Below are 21602 nucleotides of genomic sequence, written 5' to 3' on the forward strand. Positions count from 1 at the left end.
TGTTTTAATTTTTTTTTTAGACTCCGCACTCCGCACTCTGTATCTTCGGAGCAGCTGGCACTTTGGATCATTGTTATGTCTGTGCGGTCGTTAGACGGCGGCTTGCTCTTTGTGTTCATTTCAAGATCATTTAGTCTGTTCTTGTGCTGGTTCACCTCCAGTCCAACTCTAATAAACCCGACACAGTAAAATACAATCGACAAAACTGAAATGATAGAAGCAAAGGAAGGCAAGGTTTGCTTTTGAGCAACCATAACGGTTGATTCAATAATTCACTCCCGACTGATTAGTCTGTTGTCAATTCCTGCTGGACAGGTCTATATTCAGTTTGCTACGTGATTCGCGAGGTCACGAAGTTTAGGGTCTCAGCAGTTATCTCAAGCATTCTATATAATATTATGTTTCCTATTCGATAACTCACAGGTTTATACTAATCACCAGAGAATTGACCTTCTGAGCGTCAGCTATCGCTTGTAGTGTCACGTGACTTGCGATGTAAACAAGCCTCCAAAGTTCGGACATTGGTTTCACCCACGTGTACGAGCTTGTAGTCACTATTTTAGATTTCCGTTCCCATAGCCGGTTTTTTCTATGACCTATGTACAGACTTAAAAGTTCGAATATCGAATAGAACATCCGTTCTTACCCATGTACTACACGTAGTCGGACCACGAGTCGTATATTTTAGTGAAAATACACCCAAAAGTTCGGACCCTATATAAGCGGCTTTAAACAGTCCTTAAAAAAATTCGAATATTGAAAAGAAGATCATCAGGGTCAAAATGTCAAAACAGAAGAACACTAGCGACTTCTAGGCCATGAATGTGGCAGAACTTAAAAAATATTTACAGGATCGCGGCGTTTCGGTAAGCGGATATCTAAAACCTTCGCTAGTGGAAATCGCTTCTGCAGTCGAACGAATGGTTTAATACCGGCTGACCCAAACTTTGAAAACGATCAAACAAATGCTGCTGGTACATTAATCATTCATGATATATTAATTCCTGATCCATTTTCCCTCAAGACCGTGAACAACTTCAACTCTTCGCCAACATTCGGGTTGTTCGATATTTTAACTATATAATCTACCATTTCACCGATTACGATAAAAAGGGACTCGCCTCTTACAAGTCATCTGATGACTATAGATTATTCAATGAAGGTTACGTGGAATCCTTGCTAACTATTCAATTTAAACAAGAGGGTGTCCATGTTTACGTAGCCAAAGTGAAGCCTTTCATGAAGTTAAAGACGGACGAAGGAAAGGAGCATCACGATCTCTGGTTTATTCTCGAGGGCAAAGGTGCGAGCCGCGGCAGTGTCCTCCAAGTACGATGTAAGTTTAAAGGCGGTCGAGATGGGGCATGTAAGCATATTGCAGCGGCCATGTACGCTCTGGAGGATTTGTCAAATACTCGTGGTGAAGATAGTGTAACGAGTGGCCCATGTGTTTGGGTTAGGAGGGCAAGAGCGAATACGCAAGCTTGTGAAGTGAAAGATCTTGTCAATAAGAAAGGCAAAATACCTTCCCACAAAAAGAGAAAACGGAAGCAAGTTTACTGTCACAACATTGAAACAGATGTCCGTGCCCCAGAAGAAAGAAATCCACCAGACGAGGAGTACCTACGAAAGTTTACCAAACGATTGTGCAACTTAAAAAGTACACCTGCTATTTTGTCCCTGTTTAAGAAACTTCATGGCACTCCAGAAGAGGACACAGTCCCAGAAGAACCTGGCCAATCAAACCATCATCGTCCAAAGACTGGTATAATGAATGCTAAGCTCCTAGAGATTTTAAGTAATGATCCCAAAACCTCAGCAGAAGAAATTGTTCAGTTGTTGCCTTTAAGCGAGTCAGAACGAAAGTATGTTGAGAGAACAACTGTCAAGCAATGGCAATGTGAAGAGTGATACCTGCATAAGGCAGGGTTTATCACAGCCTCAAACAGCAAAAGAGTTTTCACCCATCAGGAAACACTTGGTAAGAACCCAGTTGAAAATGCCAAAAAGTTAGAAGAAGAAATTGGCCTCGTGGAGTCCTGTCAACCTCCCATCCAGGAGGAAAGAGAACCACGAAATGCCAGGGAGCGGGGGTTGTTACATGAAGAGAGTGCTCGGAAGGCATATCAGCGCGTTGCAAGCCACACTCATCACAAGCTAAAGCTGATCCCAAAAGGGTTTTTAATCTCCCCATCCAAGCCTTTCCTTGGTGCTACTGTGGACAATGTTCAGAAATGCAAGTGCTCTGAGGGTTACCCAGTAAGAGTGGTTGAGTAGAAATGCCCTTGGAAAGACAGAGATCTGCACCCTAAACAAGCCTTCTTAACCCCAGAAATTGGTGGTATTCAAAATAAAAATAATTTTGTTTTAAAGTCTACTTCAAAATACTACTTTCAAGTTCAGCTTCAAATGTTTGTAAGCGGGCTCACCGTGTGCACCTTTGTTGTGTGGACCAACACGAGAATCTTCACTGCTGAGGTACTCTGTGACCCAGGTTTCATGTCTGTTGTATGCACGAAGCTGGAGAAGTTCTGGACAAGCCAGGTTCTACCTTTCTTAATAAGTGTGGCTTCCATGACATCCTTGCCAATTAAGTTGGAATAAATATTTAAGAATAAAGGCTGATAGTTTCGAAAGAAACTGGGGCTGCGTCGGTGGGGGTAACGAAATAATTTGGATATATCAACAAATTTGAAATGGTAAATTGGCCACCGTAACGATTACAAAAGTTGACGTTTCGAGCGTTAGCCCTTCGTCGGAGCGAATAGAGGAATTGTGGATTGTGTGTGCTTTTAAAGGCAGAAAATGGAGCTACGTCATTGGTGGGAACATGGCAACGAGAAAAACAAGAATAAATTAGTGGAATGAAAAGCGTTCGTTGATACCTGTGGAATTTAGACTGCCGGTTTGAAAGATGAGCTTTTGTTCAAGATTTTTACGGCTTTCCGTGCTACCTAAGTGTAAGGAAAGATCGCAGATTGCCATATGTTGCTTAGAATGATTAGGTAAATTAAAATGCCTAGCGACTGGTTTCGATGTGTCCTTGTCATTCCTTTCCACTTCTCGAAGATGTTCTCGGAGTCGGTCACCTAGTCTTCTGCCTGTTGCGCCGATGTATATCTTTTTGTAATAAGTGCAAGTTATGCAATAGATTACATTGGCGGAGGTGCACGTGAAGTGATCGGTGATCTTTATAAATATAAATTATAAATATTTAAGCCCCACCTTAGTAAATCTAACTTAGTAATTTCTCCAGTCATTCTGAAGTTTTCGTCTAATTTACAGTTCATGCCTGACCTCATGCTTACAGAATGTTTTTTTATTTGTTTTTATTTTGGGTCTCTCTGAGCAGATTCATCACATGAAGCATGCTCTTCCCAAGGTTTGATCACTTCAGAGCAGTACATAAGCAGCTCTGCACAGCAGCCCTGCAGCCACTCAAAAGAAGATGTTATGAACAATACCCAAGAGAATATTAAAAGCCCTGAGACAGCTACTAACACTTCACAAAATACCTTACATATAGATTTGTCCCATTGGAGTACCCCTACCCCACCTTCCGAGAGTGTGGAGATCTCTAGACTTCAATATACAAGGATGATGTCCAAACTGTTCAACCGAAGTCCATGATCACTGATACAATAGTCTCGTTTTTGTTCAAGTAAGAATTTTCTTTACATGACTATAAGGTCTAAATGGATTATGGCATCTCTTACATGGCTTTGTCCGGTATTGATTGAGCCTTTATTGCTATATGGCAGTTAATTTCTTGTTTATAATTGACTGTGTAACCTTAGGGCCACACAATAATATTAATAATATGGATACCTAAGGCAAATGACGATGTGTATTCTGCTTTTAGGCAACTACCTCAAATATATCCTATTATATTTAACTCCAGCATTTCTCTCTCCTCTGGAGGTAAACCCCTACAACAAGCTAATGTAACTAAATTCCTTGGGGTCTATATTGACAATCATCTCACCTGGAAATACCATATCAGCTATGTATGTAAACAAATCGCTAAATCAATAGGTATTATATTTAGGTCTCGCTTTTCCCTATCCTCTGCAACCAAGCTCACTTTGTATTACACCTTAGTTTATCCTTATATCGTCTATTGTAACTCCGTCTGGTCGTCCACATACGTATCTAACTTAAATAGAATATATTATTTGCAAAAGCGAGCTGTACGGGCTATCACCAACTCAGACTATCGAGACCACTCTGCCCCTTTATTCTCCAAACTAGGAATTTTAGATATTTTCCAAGTCAATACGTTTGAAATCGCTAAATTTATGTTTTATTTCAAAAATAACTTATTGCCCTCATTGCTTCTCGATCTTTTTGTAAGGAATAGCCAAATTCACAACTATGGTACCAGAACAGCCAGTAATTATCGAACGCGTTTGTGCCGTACAAATGTCAAGCAGTTTACAATTCCCTACCAAGGTCCTAAAATTTGGAACTCTCTCCCTATTTCAGTCACTCGTTCGTCAAACCTTCTTAGCTTTAAGCGAAACTGCAAGAGTTTTTACTTAAATAATCACTGAATTGGCCAAGCCGCACATTCGCAGCACTTTTTCTTTACTTAATTTATTATTCTAAGTGAGGTGGCTCTTCCATAAGCTTGGTGGCTTCTTGGGTCTCGTCGCCTTCTAACTGTTATCGCTGTAATTAACTATTTTTTAATTGTTAAAATAAGGCAAATAAAGATGATGATGATTATCAGTTCCTTTTTCTTTGCCACCTTATGTGGAGAACAAGATGTTGAGCCCACCACTTCAAGGTATGGACGTTGAATTCTACATAACTATTCTTTTTTTACACTTTCTTATCTTTTGCTCCCATTATATACAATAAAGTGAAAACATTAACTTCTTATGTTTTAATGGTCCTGTTCTTAATTTCAGAATGGTTCGCCAAACATCAGCAGAGAAGTTTTTTAAGGCAGACCTGCTGAATAGTAGATATGTGTTCCTTCCAATCAATAGGTTATTATTATAATAGTAATTTATTTTTTTAATCTGTAAGTAGCAGTAAGTTCAGTGCAATAAAGAGATATGGGATGGCAATTTGTTTTAAAAGTGATTTGAGGTACAACTGCATGAAATTATGTATTATTATGATCTTATTCTGCATAATTTTCAGTTTTAACTTGCCTCAAATTCAGTATTATTTAAGTAAAATACATTTTCAATATTTTTTCCTCAGTTTACATTGGCTTCTGGCTGTCTTAACCCCATGGTATGCATTTCAGGCTATATAAAAAGGATGTATATATATATATATACTGAAATAAATAAAAAACGAAATTCCTCTTTTTCTTTTTCTTTCTCTTTGCTTTTGCGCTACGCGTTTCACCACTGTTGCGGCTCTTCAGGCATAGCAAAGTGTGTTTATTGACTTATTACGTCACAGATCTAATTGTAATTACAATGGTTATTGTAATTCGAAGCACTAATAAAAGTAATTGTCAGTCAGGGTACTTTGAGAAAGCTGTACGAAATAAATAAGTTTTCAGCGTACATTTAAAAATGGAAAATGATTGAATATCACGTAATTCAGCTGGCAGAGCATTCCATAAGTATGGGGCAGCAGCAGAGAATGATCTGTCCGCCAGCGTGGCAAGCATTTTCCCCTTAGGAGGGTCAAGTGATAAACTTTGATTTGATCTAAGATTATATACAGACCTAGGCTTGATGTTAATGAGGTCAATGATATACCTAGGCGCCCATCCATGAATAGCTTTAAATGTTAAAATTATGATCTTAAAATGAACACTGCTCTCTTTTTTTATTTCAAAAGTTGTGAATAACTGAAGAAGGTCTCGGACCGAAACGTTTTATCAAAAAATTTTTTATATTTTTAGCGTCAGAAGTTGTCCATCCTCGCAATTTTTAAACTTCCTATATATATATATTAAATTTTTGAAAAGAAAATTTGCCCTGAGCGGGATTTGAACCCACGTCTCCCTGTTACTAGTAAGGTGTGATGACCAGTACACTATCAGGACAACCATGCTCGCAACACGGCAATGGAAGATGTGATTTACGTGATCGGAGACGTGGCCTCCCGGGAAACTTAATTTTTAAGTTGACAGGGTAGGGGAAGCCTATAACCCCATATGAAACCTAACTAAGGGTCTATTAAAGATACACGACCGAAGTCAACTTAACGGATGACAGAGGAGGATCCAATTACGGATACAGGCTATTTTCAACGAAACAAATTCTGTATACGAGGGAAACCCTGACCCTGTACACCCCAAGTAATCATACTTAAATAGAATAAATGTTTGAAAAGAAAATTTGCCCTGAGCGGGATTTGAACCCACGTTCCCCTATTACATGGGTTGTAACCCATGTTAGCATGGTTGTCCTGATAGTGTAGTGGTCATCACACCTGACTAGTATCTGTATTTGTGTGATCTAGAAGTTCCATGGTATACATAATACATCCTATCGCATGCGTTTTTACTGGATTTTACATTACAACTTCAGTTGTATCAATAAAGCTGCCATTTTTGTTCAATTAGGCACTTATTGATACTGGACTCTTTGACATGGGACATAAGCAGAAGGCATGAAGAAATAGACAATATAAACAGGTGTAGAATTCATCTTCACAAAATACACTGATGTACATGTAGGTAAATATATGGGGAAAGTGAAACCTTTGCTAATTTTGTATGCAATGACCTCTTGATTTATAACTTTTTGGTTTATTTAAATACTTTAAAACCTAGTTTCTTGGATCACCTATGTGCTGCACACAGTATAACCTCAATGACAAGCCAACGATCCAATTATGTGCTTAAAGTATGTAGAGACAAAATTAACGAATTAAATTGACCTGTGCATCTCTGAAGGGGGCTTAAGTGGACACTCCCTGCTAATAATGAATCAACAGTTGCACTGATAATAGTATTGTCAAACTAAGGGGATTGTTTTTTTTCTCAGGTACCACAACAGTTGCCAGGAAGCAACAATTGTGGATTCTACATATTCATGTTTGCTGACCATTTCTTAAAGGTACAGTGTACAGTACGTGGACTGAAATCATTTTATATCACATCCAAAAAATGTAGGCAGATATATCATGTTAATGGTTTCTCTTAACTTCTAATAAATTATGTAATATAAATGGCACATTCATTTTATGCTATTCTTTAGGATCTGACTGAGATGTATGAAAGTGATCCGAATTCATATGTCAATGCTGAACATGGGTGGTTCAACCCTAAAGATGCTGAAGCCAAAGGACATTGACAAAAACGTATTTGGAAGCTCTTTTTCAGTGATATTGACCTAGAACAGGTATAGTTTATTTATTTTTTCTTGTCGTGAACTTTTGTTCAGAACATATTTTACTCATCAATTACACCGGCACATTGTATGTATTTAAAACTAATATATATTTTACTTGATTATACCCTAGATTATTTTTCTTTTATTATCCATGGTTGTAAATTTATCAATATTGCACAGGACAGTAACGACAGAACTAACATATGGTTTACATGCAATAGGAATAACTCCTCTAAGGAAGTTAAACAATTTCAGTTGCCTGATCATGCGCTCAATATGAACCCCTAATGTTGCAACTCGTCTTGTGGCAGTTGATGCTCGTGCAGATACATTATTCTTGCGCATCACTGGGGGTGCAATTAGTACAGTGTTATGTAAAGCCAAAATATCTTGTATGTTAAAGCCCTAATCAGCCATTACAGCATCACCTGGGTTCAGTTTTTCAAGGAAACCCCTGACATTTACAATCTCCTTGTTACTGATACTTCCACTGTACAATTTTGAGACAAAGTTAAAATGAAAAATAGGAGACATTGAAACAAGTAACTTAAATGTATTTGAGGACTTGTATTGACTGTAGGTAGATCTTTGGCTGGAAGGTTTACCTAGTTTTTCAAGGTAGAACTCTGTACAATCTATTATTGCTCTCAGATTTTAAAGCAATCCTTTCTGAAGTAATTTGGTTTGAATATCTCTTTCAATTCCTCCTTTGTTGAGAAGGGTAAAAGAAAACCCAACTCCTTTTCAAGAAATAAAATCCAAGTTATAAATATTCTGCCTCCAGTCCCTGTAGTGATATCGAAGATATCAAACAGCATTTCAAGACTTGGGTTCCTTCTTAGTCTAACGAGAGTAAACACAAATTATTCTTTGGTTGTCAGCTTGACCAGCTGTTTCCTTTTCTGGAAAAGAATGTCTAATAACAGACCACATGTCAATCACATTATGTTGTCATAAATATGCATAGCCACATTGGGGCTAGATAACAGATTTATAGGTCAAGAAAACTGAAGTATCTGAAATAGACAACCTTTATGTACTTGTCTTGGACCTTTCCAATCTTTGTTTCTCGTGAACCTTTCCCTACGTTCATGCACTGGCTCTTCTTTGACTTCATCATAAATCAGCTCAAGACAATCCTTGGTCATACCAACCTTTATGTACTTGTCTTGGAGCTTTCCAATCTTTGTTTCTCGTGAACCTTTCCATACGTTCATGCACTGGCTCTTCTTTGACTTCATCATAAATCAGCTCAAGACAATCCTTGGTCATACCTGCAATATCAGAAGAGATCAGATGATAAAATAACTGTTCAGCCGATGCTTCGATCAATCTGCAGGCTTACTTTGATTTCATTTGTTGTTATGTTCATTTCCAATCGTATTTAGAGTGAGTGTACCTGTGTAGTGGTTGGTTTTCCACGGGTCCATGACTTTCTTCATAGATAACATCTTCATCAGTTTGTCAGTGCCTGAAGTCTAGTATATAGTTAATCATAAAAATCAGCGCAGCTACCTCAGTTTTGGGCATAAATTGAGCGTAAACGATTTAGGTTCAAACACTTAGGAAACTACATTAAAGGTGTCTTACTTGCGAGGGGCATTCTCTCAGCATTTTTTTATCAGTTTGGGTATCGTGGTCAACGTAGGAGTCGATCTGTTTATCATCAGGTAATGGTTCTGGAAACTGGGCGACGATCTGCACCTCTATTTCTTGCAAGCCTTCGATTTCAGCCTCTTCTGCACTTACAACTGACTCTAAGGACAGATCTAAAAGTGCCTCGGCAGCTTCATGTTCCTCTCTTGATTTACCATTACGGCGATGAAGGGTCAATAGGGTTTTCGCCGCAGATCGTTCAAGGCAAATTTTCTTGCTTCTGTCTTTGTCTGCTTCACGTTCATCAGATGCCTTTCTTTTGCGTTTGAGCCACATCACCTAAGCACGGAACGCAATATATTTCAACTGACAAATAGTGTTATAAACAGAAAAACCGACAGACTTAGCTTTTCTTTACTGGCAACAGCTGATATTGGATCAGGATACTGTTTTTTTTTTTACCATTTCCACCAACAAAGTGTACACTTCAAAAGTAACTATCCTTCGTACAAACGAACGAGTCACCGCGATGACATGCGCGCAGTAATCCACCTTTGCCGTCTCTCATTTTGTCTAACTGCCCCAGGAAAATGGAAAAACGTAACTGGATCTACATTTGAATTTCTTTTCCAAGACTGGGGGTATCGGGAATCGTTTCTTCATGTACCATAAGTACATTTTTTTGTCGTAACCATTTCGTTTATAGCCTTGTATATACGGTCCGAACATTCGAGTGTTTTTTCGCCAAAATATGCGACTCGTGGTCCGACCACGTACAGTACGTGGGTAAGAACGGATGTTCTATTCGATATTCGAGTTTTTAAGTCTGTTGGTCATAGAAAAAACCGGCTAAGGGAACGGAAACCTAAAATAGCGACTTACAAGTTCGTACACGTGGGTGAAACCAATGTCCGAACATTGGAGGTTTGCTTACATCGTAAGTCACGTGACACCAGACGCGAAAGCTGATGCTCAGAAGGTCAATTAAGAGCAGATGTTTTAAAGAGTATCTGCGCTAAGCCTTTTAAACTTCTCGCTAACGTCACATTTAGCTCAAGGATGTCATGCCACATTGTTATTTTAAGCAGCTTATCTTTAAAATACTGAGTGATTCCATGATCAACATTTCAAAGACAATTCAGTTCTTTCCTTTTACTGTTGTAGTGTATCGAGAACACAGTAAAAGTACTTGTGCTAATGTTTGTGATATTACTGTAAGATTACTGAATGATGAGAAAGTACTGTTATTAAGTGAGACTATTGTACCAGCTTATAAGATACTTGATCAATGAATAAAGACAGAATATAGTAAGCAATTGAAGAGTGTATGTCTCCACTAAATGAATACAAAACAACTGTCAAATACATATGTGCATGTGAAGCGTAAAAACACTGGGTCACGTGTGTGACAGGTATTGAAAAAAAATGGACAGTGGAACAATTGACTTGTTCTTGTGGTTTGTCGTTGATCTCAGATCTTCCGTTTCTTTTACGATTTTTAGAATTGTTTGTTTACCTAAATTTGATCCTATGGCCGCATAAATTGCAATATGGAAAATTCAGTATCCGTTACTAAGAACTAGCTTAGTAGTAGATTAGTTTTCGTTTGAGCACTTCACCTCGTCTGCAGGAGCGAGTTGTAGCAAGTTATGAACAAAACGTTTGACCCCTTAGCAAAACAAACTAGTTTACTGTTTGTTGACCTTCCCATTTTTACAAAATAGACCGCACAATTCTGTGCGATAATTAAAGGTGTTTCACTTATATTTATACCAATACGGTCATATATAATTTCCTTTAAAGAAGTTGCAAGAAATTTGAATCGAACGGCTTCCACCGTTCAGTTCCACATATCCTTATTTTCCCTGAGATATGTACAAATTTGCTATGAGAGAGAAAGAAACCGCTCATAATAAACAGCTAAAAAAAAGAAAACGGGGATTTCGTGGCAGGGCATATGTCATTATGATACAAAATAAAACTTGAAAAGCTCAAAACTTTTTCTCAACCACTTTGCAGTTAATATTGCGCCGCATTGTTTATCAGGGAAATTAAAGAAAAATTCGTTTTAAAACTTTTGTATCACTTTTGTAGCATACTGATCCATAGTTTAAGATTAAGTGTGGATCGTGAAAGGATGCAGCTCCATGACACATCTGCAATCTAACTACATTTGGAAAAAAAGAAAACGACCAAGGAGTCCTATGAGGCATTGTCATTATTCAAGCCAACATTCCTCTTGGCTGCCATATCTGAAAGAGGTATCTAAGTTCTAAGGGACGCCGACGAACGAGAAGCAGGACCTGTCAGTAGTTTAGAGGCACAAAATGCCTTTTTGGAGCAGTCCTGCCTGCTTCAGAAAGCTTATTCAAATAGATTGTAAGGACAAGAAGGTAGAGAGAAAAACATGCGTATCACGCCTTCTATCGACCTAAAATGATGTCGTTCAAATATTTGCGCATGTTCATTTTGAAACCTTGTACTGGTATAAACAGAAAGACAGACCGTAAGCAGTCTACCGGTTTCTTGATTCTAGTGTCATCAGCTTCTCTATAAAAGTGAAGCAAGAATTGATTCCTTACTTCTTATTACATGCTGACCGGAAGACGTGTACTCAAACGATGCGCACTAAATTGTTTTTATTATCACTTTATGGTAGACGCCTTTTTATCAAGTTACAGTATGTATACAAGATTATTAATAATATAAACTTCCCAAAGCAACTGACGGGCTTTTTAGTAAAACGATCTTAAACACATGGTCGATCCCTTAGAGACTCGACATTATTAGATCTACCACATGTTAAGACCAAATGTGGTCAGGCTTCTTTTAAGTTCTCGGCTGCGAGTGCCTGGAACAAATTGCCAAGAGAGATACGTAAGCTGAAATAACTTGCACAGTCTAAGGTCAGAAATTTTACCTACTTAATGATTAAGGATAAGGCCAATCATATTTGTAAGATGAATGCTTAGTTCTTTGTTGGAGTTATTGTCATTATTGTAAATCGCTGTTTTTTCTTGTTAATATTCTTATATATTCTTATATTGCTGGTCACCGATTAATACCAGTCCATCAACCTTTTGTTGACCGACTGACCGGTTTTTTTTCCTACCAGGATAGATAAAGTTATTTATCTTATCTTATTCTTCCTTAATGTCCTCGTTAGTGAGTATATTATTGATAATTAAATGTCCATTTTCTTCTATGACGGCCTCAGCTTCATTTCCGTCCATTTGAGTGAAAGCGATGATCTGAAATGATACCACCCAACCCCTTTATTATCGCGTTTTTTTCCAAGATATTTTCCGTTTAGATTAGCGTAAAGGCAGTATTTGTACCACCAGGCACCAGTAAATAGCACAGCACAGTTTTCACTGCTTTTGTCATTATCTCTGTCTTTTGTAGTAAACGCCATGTTGTTATGATATTCCAACGAATCTCCAGCAGTTCCTGAAAATGAACTCTTCTCAAGTCGAAACTTCTCCTGCTCATTACCAACTTTAAACTTCCCATATTTTGCATATGCTTTTATTCCGTTCCAGTCCTCCATGTCCACTCGTAAGGAGCTAGGTCTAGCAGCCGTCAGTCTGTGGATCTTGTCGTTTCCTAACCAGAACTCACCAGTCAGCTGACCAAAGCCTGCTTTGTAGTCGCTCCATCCCCGATAGAAGTCTACCGAGCCATCCTGTCTTCTCTGAAACACGGTCCAGCCTCCGCCGTCAGTGCGCATGTCACAGTAGACACTGAAGTGTCCTTTACCATCTGGGTTGACAGAGTACACTGCACTCTGAGTATGACCTGATTTTAAGAGATCTGAACAATCTCGGTCTGAAATTAAACAAACGTTTGTCAGTGATTTGAATAGTTTTTAAAATCCTTTCGCTGAAGTGAAACGGGTTGTTTTAAGGCTCGCTACAAATTTACCCCATCCATCTCATCCTCCTCTCCTTACTTTACTTAAGTCAGATTTTACCACCTTAAAATAGCTGTCCTTAAAATGATATCGTGTTTTGAACTAGTCTTAGTTACTCATTCAAATCCAACGAAGGCTTTTTCGTTTATACTGTAAACCAAATTATATGCGTCAAGAACACTAAAAAATCTTCCTCGTGTAATCTGGTGTAGATCATGTTTGAAAGCAGTTTCAATAGAAACGGCAAATGTTCTCCGATTTGAAAATAGTAAAAGATAGTATTATATTTGCCTCACCTCGGCAGTATTCATGTTAGTTAACAAACATTACACTCAGTGTAGTTATAGAGATAGAGCCAGGCAGTTTTATCTCTAAATGTATTTCGCGTGTAAGTTATGCGCCGAAACCTTCAGAACTATCTGGATTTAAAGTTTGGAAACATGAAACAAACATGGCTTTCTTATAGATTGGGTTTAAAAGATAATTAACAGAAAATAAACCTGAATGATTTCATCTCGCTCTACTTAGATTTCAATTTTCCATCCAGTAAAGCTACATCTCACACCAGAGCAAAACGAGATCTAAATTAAAGATTGTGGAATCTTAAATAATTAAAAAAACCGTCACTCCTACTTTGCCATGATTATCAAGAAAGCGCGTTTCTTGCAACCCCTACCACACCATTTAGAGGCATCACCAACCTTTACGAATGATCTCAACGTAGCTGACCGTGTCTACAGTAAACACCTTTGCACTTGTGGCCACACAAACGTAATATCCCGAGTCTTCCACTTTCAAATCTCTTATAATCAGTGAATCTTGTAACCTTTGGTTCCTCTCCAGGGGCAGTGCTTTTCCAAGTCTCTTCCATTTCATGACTGGGTGTGGATCACCAGTGGCGCTGCAATTTAACATCAAAGCGTCGCCGGCAAACACAACAGTTTTCGCGGGTGGTTTGACAGTGAACTGTGGTAAAGATACCACGACTAAGGCAATTCTCTTTACATCACTCCCTAGAAGGTTCTTGGCAGTACATAAGTATGTGTCTGAATCGCTTCTACGGACGTTAAGAAGTTTGATCACACTGCTATTGAACTGAACCCTGCCATGAGGTAACTGACCACCAAATGACTTGCTCCATGTGACTACAGGCTGTGGATGGCCAGTCACGTGACATGTTGGGAGAGTGACGTTATTCCCTTCAATGGCGTGGAGGAGTCCAGGATGAAGACTAACGCGTGGACGAACTGCGAGAATTCAAATGAAGTTATGCCAGGGGTTTTTTATTTAGTTTAATACCTGTTACTCCAGCGAGTGTCAATGAAAGTATCTAGATCGTACAGGAGCCCTTAAGTAATGGGCTCTTGGATGGGATTTTCTTTTGCAAATACATGGAGATAAATCAGTTTGACACGGATATAATGTTTCTCTCAACATAAATTTATCCCACTCGGCTGTCTTCAGGAAAAAAAAACAAATAAACGAAAAGAGACAAACAAACGTCGAAGCAAGACTACTGTTCAAATCTCAGATTCCATTGGTTGGAGACGGCAACCCAATTAATTTTTTAATAGGTCTCCTATTTACGTAGCCCTTAGTAAAGAAGTCTCCGTTTAGTATCAAAAGGAAAAGTGAGGCAAACTTACCGTTGACCTCTAAGTGCACTGTCGCCTGATCCTTTCCAAGAATGTTTGTAGCGGAACACCGATACATGCCCGAGTCTTTTCCTGTCAAGTTTCGCAACAGCAACATTTTCCCTGAAACCAGTGCTTGACTCAATTCTAACCCATTGTCCACCTTACCCCACACTGTTGTAGGCCTGGGATTGCCGTTAGCCGAGCACTGAAACGAGGCTGATCTACCTTCGTTAACCGTCAAGGTCGCAGGAGAAACAATTACAGTAGGAGATGAAATGGATTGACCAGGCTCTCCTTTACTTCCCGGCATGCCTGTCCTCCCTCTTTCTCCTTTCTGTCCTTTGATTCCAGTTTCTCCCGTTAAACCCAAGGGTCCTTGGCTGCCTTCCTTTCCTCTCTTTCCTGGTGATCCCATAATACCTCTATCACCTTTATTTCCAGTCTTTCCTTTGTGTCCTCGTCGCCCTCTATTTCCTTTAGGTCCAGGTGGACCGGGAGGGCCTGGTGGACCTGACGTGCTGGAGGAATCCTTCGAGTGACAGAGTTGAAGTAAAAGTTTGTTGATTTTGGCCATTTTTTTCTCTTTCTGAAAATCTTCTGTTTCATTATTGACATTTCGCTTATTTCTGTTGAGTTTATGGGACTGGATATCTACGAAAAAGATAGTAAAATGTCTAATTCACATTTCTCTCACAACGGCAAATGCGGTGAACTGAGGAAAAGTTGCTTGTCAAACATAAACCATAGAAACGTCATATATCTATTTATCATCAAAACACATTAACCATAATTTTTTCTAATCATTCCTCTGATAGACGTTTTCTTTCAGCCCTAATTTCCTGACGTGAACAACTTTTATATTAATTTATTATAAGGTACGAAAACCCCTACAGACATGGTTTAAGAAACTGAGTTCCTATGTCAAACAAGCCTACTTCATTTCAACATTTTCTTTTCTAAAACACATCAACTAAATATCTCAAGCTAGAAGAATTGACTGCACTGAATCTTCAAAAGCGTGACCTCGAGAAAGTCGATCTGTTTGCCACAGCAGACGGGAAACTGAGTGAAAAAAAAAATATTTAAAACTAGACGAAGGACTTAGTCACAGGGAACGGCGGTCGTACCAACATTTCGCGTAGCGATACATTTTTTATGATGAAAAATTTAATGGGAACTCTTGAGTATAAACTAAGTATAAATCAACATTTTTCAGCTGAGACTTTCAAGCTGCACGAATACAATTTGACCTGTGAACCTTCAGCAAACAGGAAACAGTTACACCACGTACACACTACGTTTCGCTTCCTGCTAGTATTTCCTTTGCAGTTATTCCTGCAAAGCTGAACACACGGTGAGATCTAAAAAACATTCGATTTGTTTCCTTTAGCAAAGAGGAAGCTCTATAAACACCCGTTGACTCAATTATTCTGAAAGTTCTTTTAAAAAATTTCAAATGCTTAAATCTGGATTTTTCTGTTCTCTTTATCATTCTGATTCTTCCCCCTCATACTTTTATTTCTGGAAGCCAAACTAAAATTGTGGAACTATAGTCTTTCAAAATTCTTCCGAAAGTATCTACATATACTTGTGACGCAAAATAGCTTGACCTCGAAGGCCTCTGAAGCTGAAGCCCTCACACAATTCACTGCGGAGAAATTGGTTAAGGACTCCTCACCGTCTTACATGTTAAGATACATTATTAATGCAGATATAAACGATTATGAATGAGCTGCAATACTTCATTTTGTTATCAACAAAAACTCACCAAAAGCATTTTGGACGAGCGCTATGTCTGCGCGGTCGTTAGACGGCTGCTTGCTCTCGGTTTCCCCTTCAAGATAATTCAATCTCTTCTTGTGCTTATTCAACTCTAGTTCAACTCTAATAAACCCGACACAGTAAAGCACAATCGACAACACAGAAATGATGGAAGCAAAGGAGGGTAAATTTTGCTTTTGTGCAGCCATGTCATTAGTTCAACGATTCGGCGCCAACTGAAGAGTCTGTAGTAAGTTGCTGCTGGTTTATATTTAGCTTGCTATGTGATTCACTGAGGTCAGGAAGTTAAGTGTCTCAGCAGTTACCTCACACATACTTATGAATGTCACGTTTTCTAAACAATATTTTCGGTGTTTTTTTTCCCGAATCATCAGATAACCAGAGAAGGAAGAGAAGATGTTGCACTCCGCTTTTTTGATCGAACTTGTAACTGAGGATTAGTTATACCTAAACATGTGGCTTTTTGTCTCTGGACGATGTCGTGTGTCCGTTCTAGCAGTTTGTTTTCAGATCTTTGAGTCATTTTAAGATCAACATTTCATAGACAAAAATAGCCATCCTTTTGCTACCTAAATGTGCATTTAAAATGTAAAAACCGAGTCATTTTAATGAGGGAAAATACATTGGCTGAGTTTGGCCGTTTACTGCAATATGGTCGGCTAATTAGTGGCACTTCTCTTACTCCATATGCCAATTTCGCTATGAGGCCAGAACTGAAGGCCGAAAGTCTACCTCCCCTCCCCTAAAAGATCACGCACGGGTTACTTGAATGCAGGAGGGAGGAGGGAGAAGGGAGAAGGGAGAAGGGAAGAGGGAGAAGGGAGGAGGGAGAAGGGGAGAAAATGGATGCGAGTAGACTTGTGGGACTATAATTGAGTTTTAGAATGTAACAACGAGTTAGTCTTCAACCCAGGAAAACAACACAGTGACTCGGCCAGATCTTGAACTCGGACCTCTCAACCCGGGGTTTCAGCTCACTCCTATAGGTGTCCCTCACACTAAAGAGAAGACACGGCATCAAACGCCTTGGCAACTTTCCGTAAGGTTAAAGGAGAAAACTAAAGAAACGGTGTCCTTTTATCAAAATGGCCTGTTTCTTGGGTTTCTTCACGCCGTGGGGAAAAGGTCGAGAAAACAAAGAGTACAAAACAAATAGTGTTGAAGCAGCTAGATTTTGATGCGAAAACTCTACGAGAAAGTGGCTATCAATCGTTGAATGTTATCTCATCAATCGGAACCTCACAAACTGTCTTTCGTTCACTAAAAAAGCCTTGGTTTCAACACAATTGTACCGCGCAAATCCATGCATTGAATCAAGGGTCGCGAAAGTGCAAAACGAAACAACATAAATCAAACTTGATAAACAGACAATTTGGGAATGAAATAAAATACAAGTGTGCGGTTGGCCTTTTCCATCTCAAATTTGTTTAATTACTTTGATTTGACAAATCTTGGTTCCTGTTTTGAAAGCGCTTTATTCATTTCTTTTATTATTATTATTATTATTAATTTATTTTTATTTTTATTTTTTCTGCAAGGCAGACTATATATATCTTACTAGACGTTTTGTTGTGTAGTATCGCTGAGTATTTTTACGAGTTGTGCCGTATTTTGACGAGCCCGTAGGGCGAGTCAAAATACAAACAACGAGTAAAAATACTCAGCGATACTACACGACAAAACGTTTAATAAGTTATTTATTATCCAACACGCCAAACTATTATTTCAGTGCGGGCAAATTTCGCGAATGTTTATTTACGGGGAGTGCGCGACAGAAGTATACGAAGCGGAATGGAATTGGCGCCTTGTTGTGCTGCTGTTTCTATTTTCTTCATTAAATGAAGAAATTTTCTGGTGAAGCTGTTTTTCTTCGTTCGATTCATCTAATGAATTTGGAGCTATATTTGCCAGCCATTCTGACTCTTCGTCGTCGGAAATATGATTCAAATTGTCCGCCATTTGTTTTTTGTTTTTTTCTAACTACAATCCAGTTCTTCGCTTGCGCGATGCGAGAAAAACTGTTTAACCGGTACTACAATAGACGAGTACAAATACCGCGTGATATTTGTACTCGTCTATGGCGTTATTTGTACTCGTCTAGGTGTAGTTGGATGATAATATATGTTATCTTTAGGTGTGCTAACGAGCTGAATACATTTCTCTAGAATTAATAGTTTTGGGATTTCGGAATCTAATGTTGGTTGGGAAAAGGAGGGAACCTGTGTGCTCTCATATTAATAGTTCTTTGACTTCTAGATAACAGTTAACGTGGCTTATTTGTCATAATCAACTTTATTTTAACTTAAATTCTAAACAATTAACTAATAATTGCCTTTTTTACTGAATTACTAGAGGAGAACTGGCTATCTGTCGATTGGACTTGTTTCAAACTTATGGGAAATATTTCACTCTGGATAATCTACGGGAAGACTGCCTATGAACTTCAGGCCACTCGGCAAAGTTGGTTTCTTTGTACAGATATTTTAACGTAGTGAAATGAATCAGCGAAGAGAGAAATATTATCCATCTCGAATATCCATCAGAGGCTGAACAAAATTTTATTTATCAGAATAAATCTGCGTCGTTTGTCGACAAAAAAAATTGAAACAACATTTATAATGTGCTTCTTCAAAAATTCTTCGAGGCAAATGATTACATTTATTTACCTGATCTAATTAAGAAAATGTCTTGAAAGCTCGGCTTATTTGCCTAATACTGGCATTACGTTGAATTTTGTTGCCCTGCGTTGAAGACTTTCTATTTTTTTTATGCCACCGATCGAGCTGGGAGCCCATATCACGCTAGCATAGCCAATATGTGATCTTACAAACGTGAGATATAGTAATTTCCTTTGATCTGTAGTGAATGACGAAAGACTGTTGCGTCGCAAGAATGCAAGCATCCTATTGGCCTTAGCTAATATAGTGTTGGTGTGAGTGTCCCATGTGAGGTCGGAAGAGATAGACACTCCGAGGTCTTTTACTTGAGTGACGTGATTAAGTGAGATGTTGTTCAACTTGTAATCGTAGCGAAGTGGGAAGCGCTTACGTGTGACGGTTAGTACCTCACATTTAGAGGTGTTAAACTTTAGGTGCCAATTATCACTCCAGCCCTGCAGACTGTCCAGGTCTTTTTGGAGTGACTCACAGTCCTGTAGACTATCAATGACACTGGAACACTTTGAGTCGTCGGCGAAGAGTGCGATATGATTTTGTATCACCGGCGGGAGGTCGTTCACATAAACTAAGAACAGCAGAGGACCAAGGATACTGCCTTGAGGGACTCCTGATGGAACTGGGGAACGACTAGAGGTGAAACCGTGGACCAAGCACTGCTGACCACGTCCATCTAGATAACTCTCAAACCACTGCAGAAGTTTCCCACTGACACCGTATTGGGAGAGTTTCAGAAGCAACCCTTGGTGGGAAACACTGTCAAAAGCCTTCGCGAGATCCAGATACACTATGTCCGACTGCAGGCCCTTATCAAGAGACTGGCCAATCTCGTGATAGAACGTTAGAAGCTGGGTGACTGTCGATCGACCCTGAAGGAAACCGTGCTGAGCATTGTCAAACAAAGGACAAAGAAAATCATTAAAGTGCTTGAGTATACATCGTTCTAATACTTTGGACACAACGCACAGTAGAGAGATAGGTCTGTAGTTAGTAACGTCCTCCTTTCTTCCTTTCTTATAAACAGGAACGACAAGTGCGTTTTTCCATTCAATGGGTAGTTTACCCTCCCCAAGAGATAAATTAAAAAGGGCGCAAAGAGAAGGTGTTAATTCCCTTGCACACGTCTTTAGCACGGTTGTAGGAAGACCGTCAGGGCCCGGAGCTTTACTCGGGTCTAGATTCGAGAGCGCTTAGTAGACCTCGTCCTCGCACAGCACTAAGCTGTCGAAGACGGGCAACCTGCCGTCGGGCGGCGTAAATGGCTTAAGGGGTACCTCAGGCGCATGCGTAAACGTAGAATAGAAAAACTTATTGAAGGCTTCCGCCATCTCCACCCCGGAGGATATCTGACGTCCACCGTACGTAACATTAGCTGGTATAGAGTTTGACTTGGTTCTGTGGCGGAAATAACTCCAGAAGCGTTTTGGATTGGCTTTCAAGTTGTCGCCGAGAGAAGTGAGATATTCCCTTAATTTCCTGTTTATCAGTGCCTTAGATACTTTTCTTAAAGTCCTGAACTTTTCCAGGTTAAAAGCGTTGTTGTGTTTCTTCGCTGCACGTCTGGCTGATTCTTTCCTCTTCAGCAAGTGACGAACTTCTTTGTCAATCCACGGAGGTGTGTTTAAGTCCCTGACTCTGGCCTTAGGGATATTAGCATCGATAACATCCAGAAGGGCGGATTTCCAAATGGACCAGCAGGCGTCAACATCAGAGTCACGTAATACGCTATTACTAATAGCAGAGCTCTGCATAATCTGCAGTTTGAGGTTCTCGAAGTTAGCTGATTTAAATTTATAGGCATAGCGGGCAGGTTTATTTACCCTACGAGGCCTAGCAACCAAGTTAAATTCAAGTAGGTCGTGATCGGTCACAAGGCCAGCCAGTAGAGGAGTTAAGGTCGCAATGTTCAGAATGCGGTCAGGTGCATCAGTTATTATTAAATCCAATATATTCTCCTTGCAGGTCGGAAAAGGGTTCACTTGCAGTAGAGAGTGGTCGAGTAAAGTTTCACAAAAAGCAGAATCGGCAGAGTTCGTAAAGTTCGAAAAGCCGCAGCCTTCAATCCACTTGATGGCAGGATAATTGAAGTCCCCAAGAATTAAGGAATGGCTCTTGAGGATGCGAGCAGAGATATTGAGATCAGACATAAACTCCGTGACGGAGTAAAAATCATAGCTCGGTGTAGAGTCAGGTGGTCTATAAATAACACTGATTACTAATTTAGAAGAACACGCGAGGTTTAACTCGACGCATAACATTTCGAGCCCCGTTTCTAAGTCAGATCTGCGACGGCAATCAAGATTGACCTTTACTGCTATTAGCACGCCCCCGCCTTCACGTTCAACCCTATCGCGTCTAAAGATAGTGTAGCCGGCATCCAAAATCTCAGAGTCCAGGAAAAAATCGAATAATCGAAAAACCACATCAGATACCAAATCTGAAATCCGTTAATATCTTTACGAGAACCGAAAACAAAATGCTAAAAGACGAAAAGTTCGCAAACCGCAATTAACACCAAACCTGAAAAACCCAAGATTTTTGGCACAAAACCCGAGAACTCGATCTGAAAAATAGGCAAAACCACAAAACCGAAAATCCCCAATGCCCCTTTCCTAAAGCCTTAATTGGACCTTTAAATCGTAGTAGCAACCACTAAGTGAGTTGTGATACTTACTTGTACTCAAGGGGG

The 21602-nt window shown here is 39.3% G+C and overlaps 2 protein-coding genes and 2 pseudogenes across 2 annotated transcripts; 1 reads left to right on the forward strand and 3 right to left on the reverse strand.

The window, feature by feature from the left end:
- The first annotated feature begins 24 nt into the window (after positions 1-24).
- On the forward strand, positions 25-7811 carry LOC111325885 (uncharacterized; annotated as a pseudogene).
- LOC111325858 (uncharacterized) lies at positions 7442-9601 on the reverse strand (annotated as a pseudogene).
- Positions 9602-11498: 1897 nt separating this feature from the next.
- Positions 11499-16470, reverse strand: LOC148725934 (uncharacterized). The gene is made up of 4 exons (XM_088729391.1): positions 16225-16470; positions 14466-15107; positions 13521-14066; positions 11499-12734 (listed from the first exon to the last, which is right to left on the reverse strand). Exons 1-4 carry the CDS (start codon positions 16424-16426, stop codon positions 12109-12111), a joined length of 2016 nt encoding a protein of 671 aa, XP_088585517.1. The 5' UTR covers positions 16427-16470; the 3' UTR covers positions 11499-12108.
- A 2469-nt stretch (positions 16471-18939) lies between these two features.
- LOC148725935 (uncharacterized) lies at positions 18940-21171 on the reverse strand. Its single transcript, XM_088731559.1, has 2 exons — positions 20188-21171; positions 18940-19797 (listed from the first exon to the last, which is right to left on the reverse strand). The coding sequence occupies exons 1-2, from the start codon at positions 21169-21171 to the stop codon at positions 18940-18942; spliced, it is 1842 nt and encodes a 613-aa protein (XP_088587685.1).
- Positions 21172-21602: the final 431 nt, after the last annotated feature.

The sequence above is a fragment of the Stylophora pistillata genome, chromosome 8, assembly GCF_964205215.1.
Source record: "Stylophora pistillata chromosome 8, jaStyPist1.2, whole genome shotgun sequence".
In the NCBI taxonomy this organism is placed as follows: domain Eukaryota; kingdom Metazoa; phylum Cnidaria; class Anthozoa; order Scleractinia; family Pocilloporidae; genus Stylophora; species Stylophora pistillata.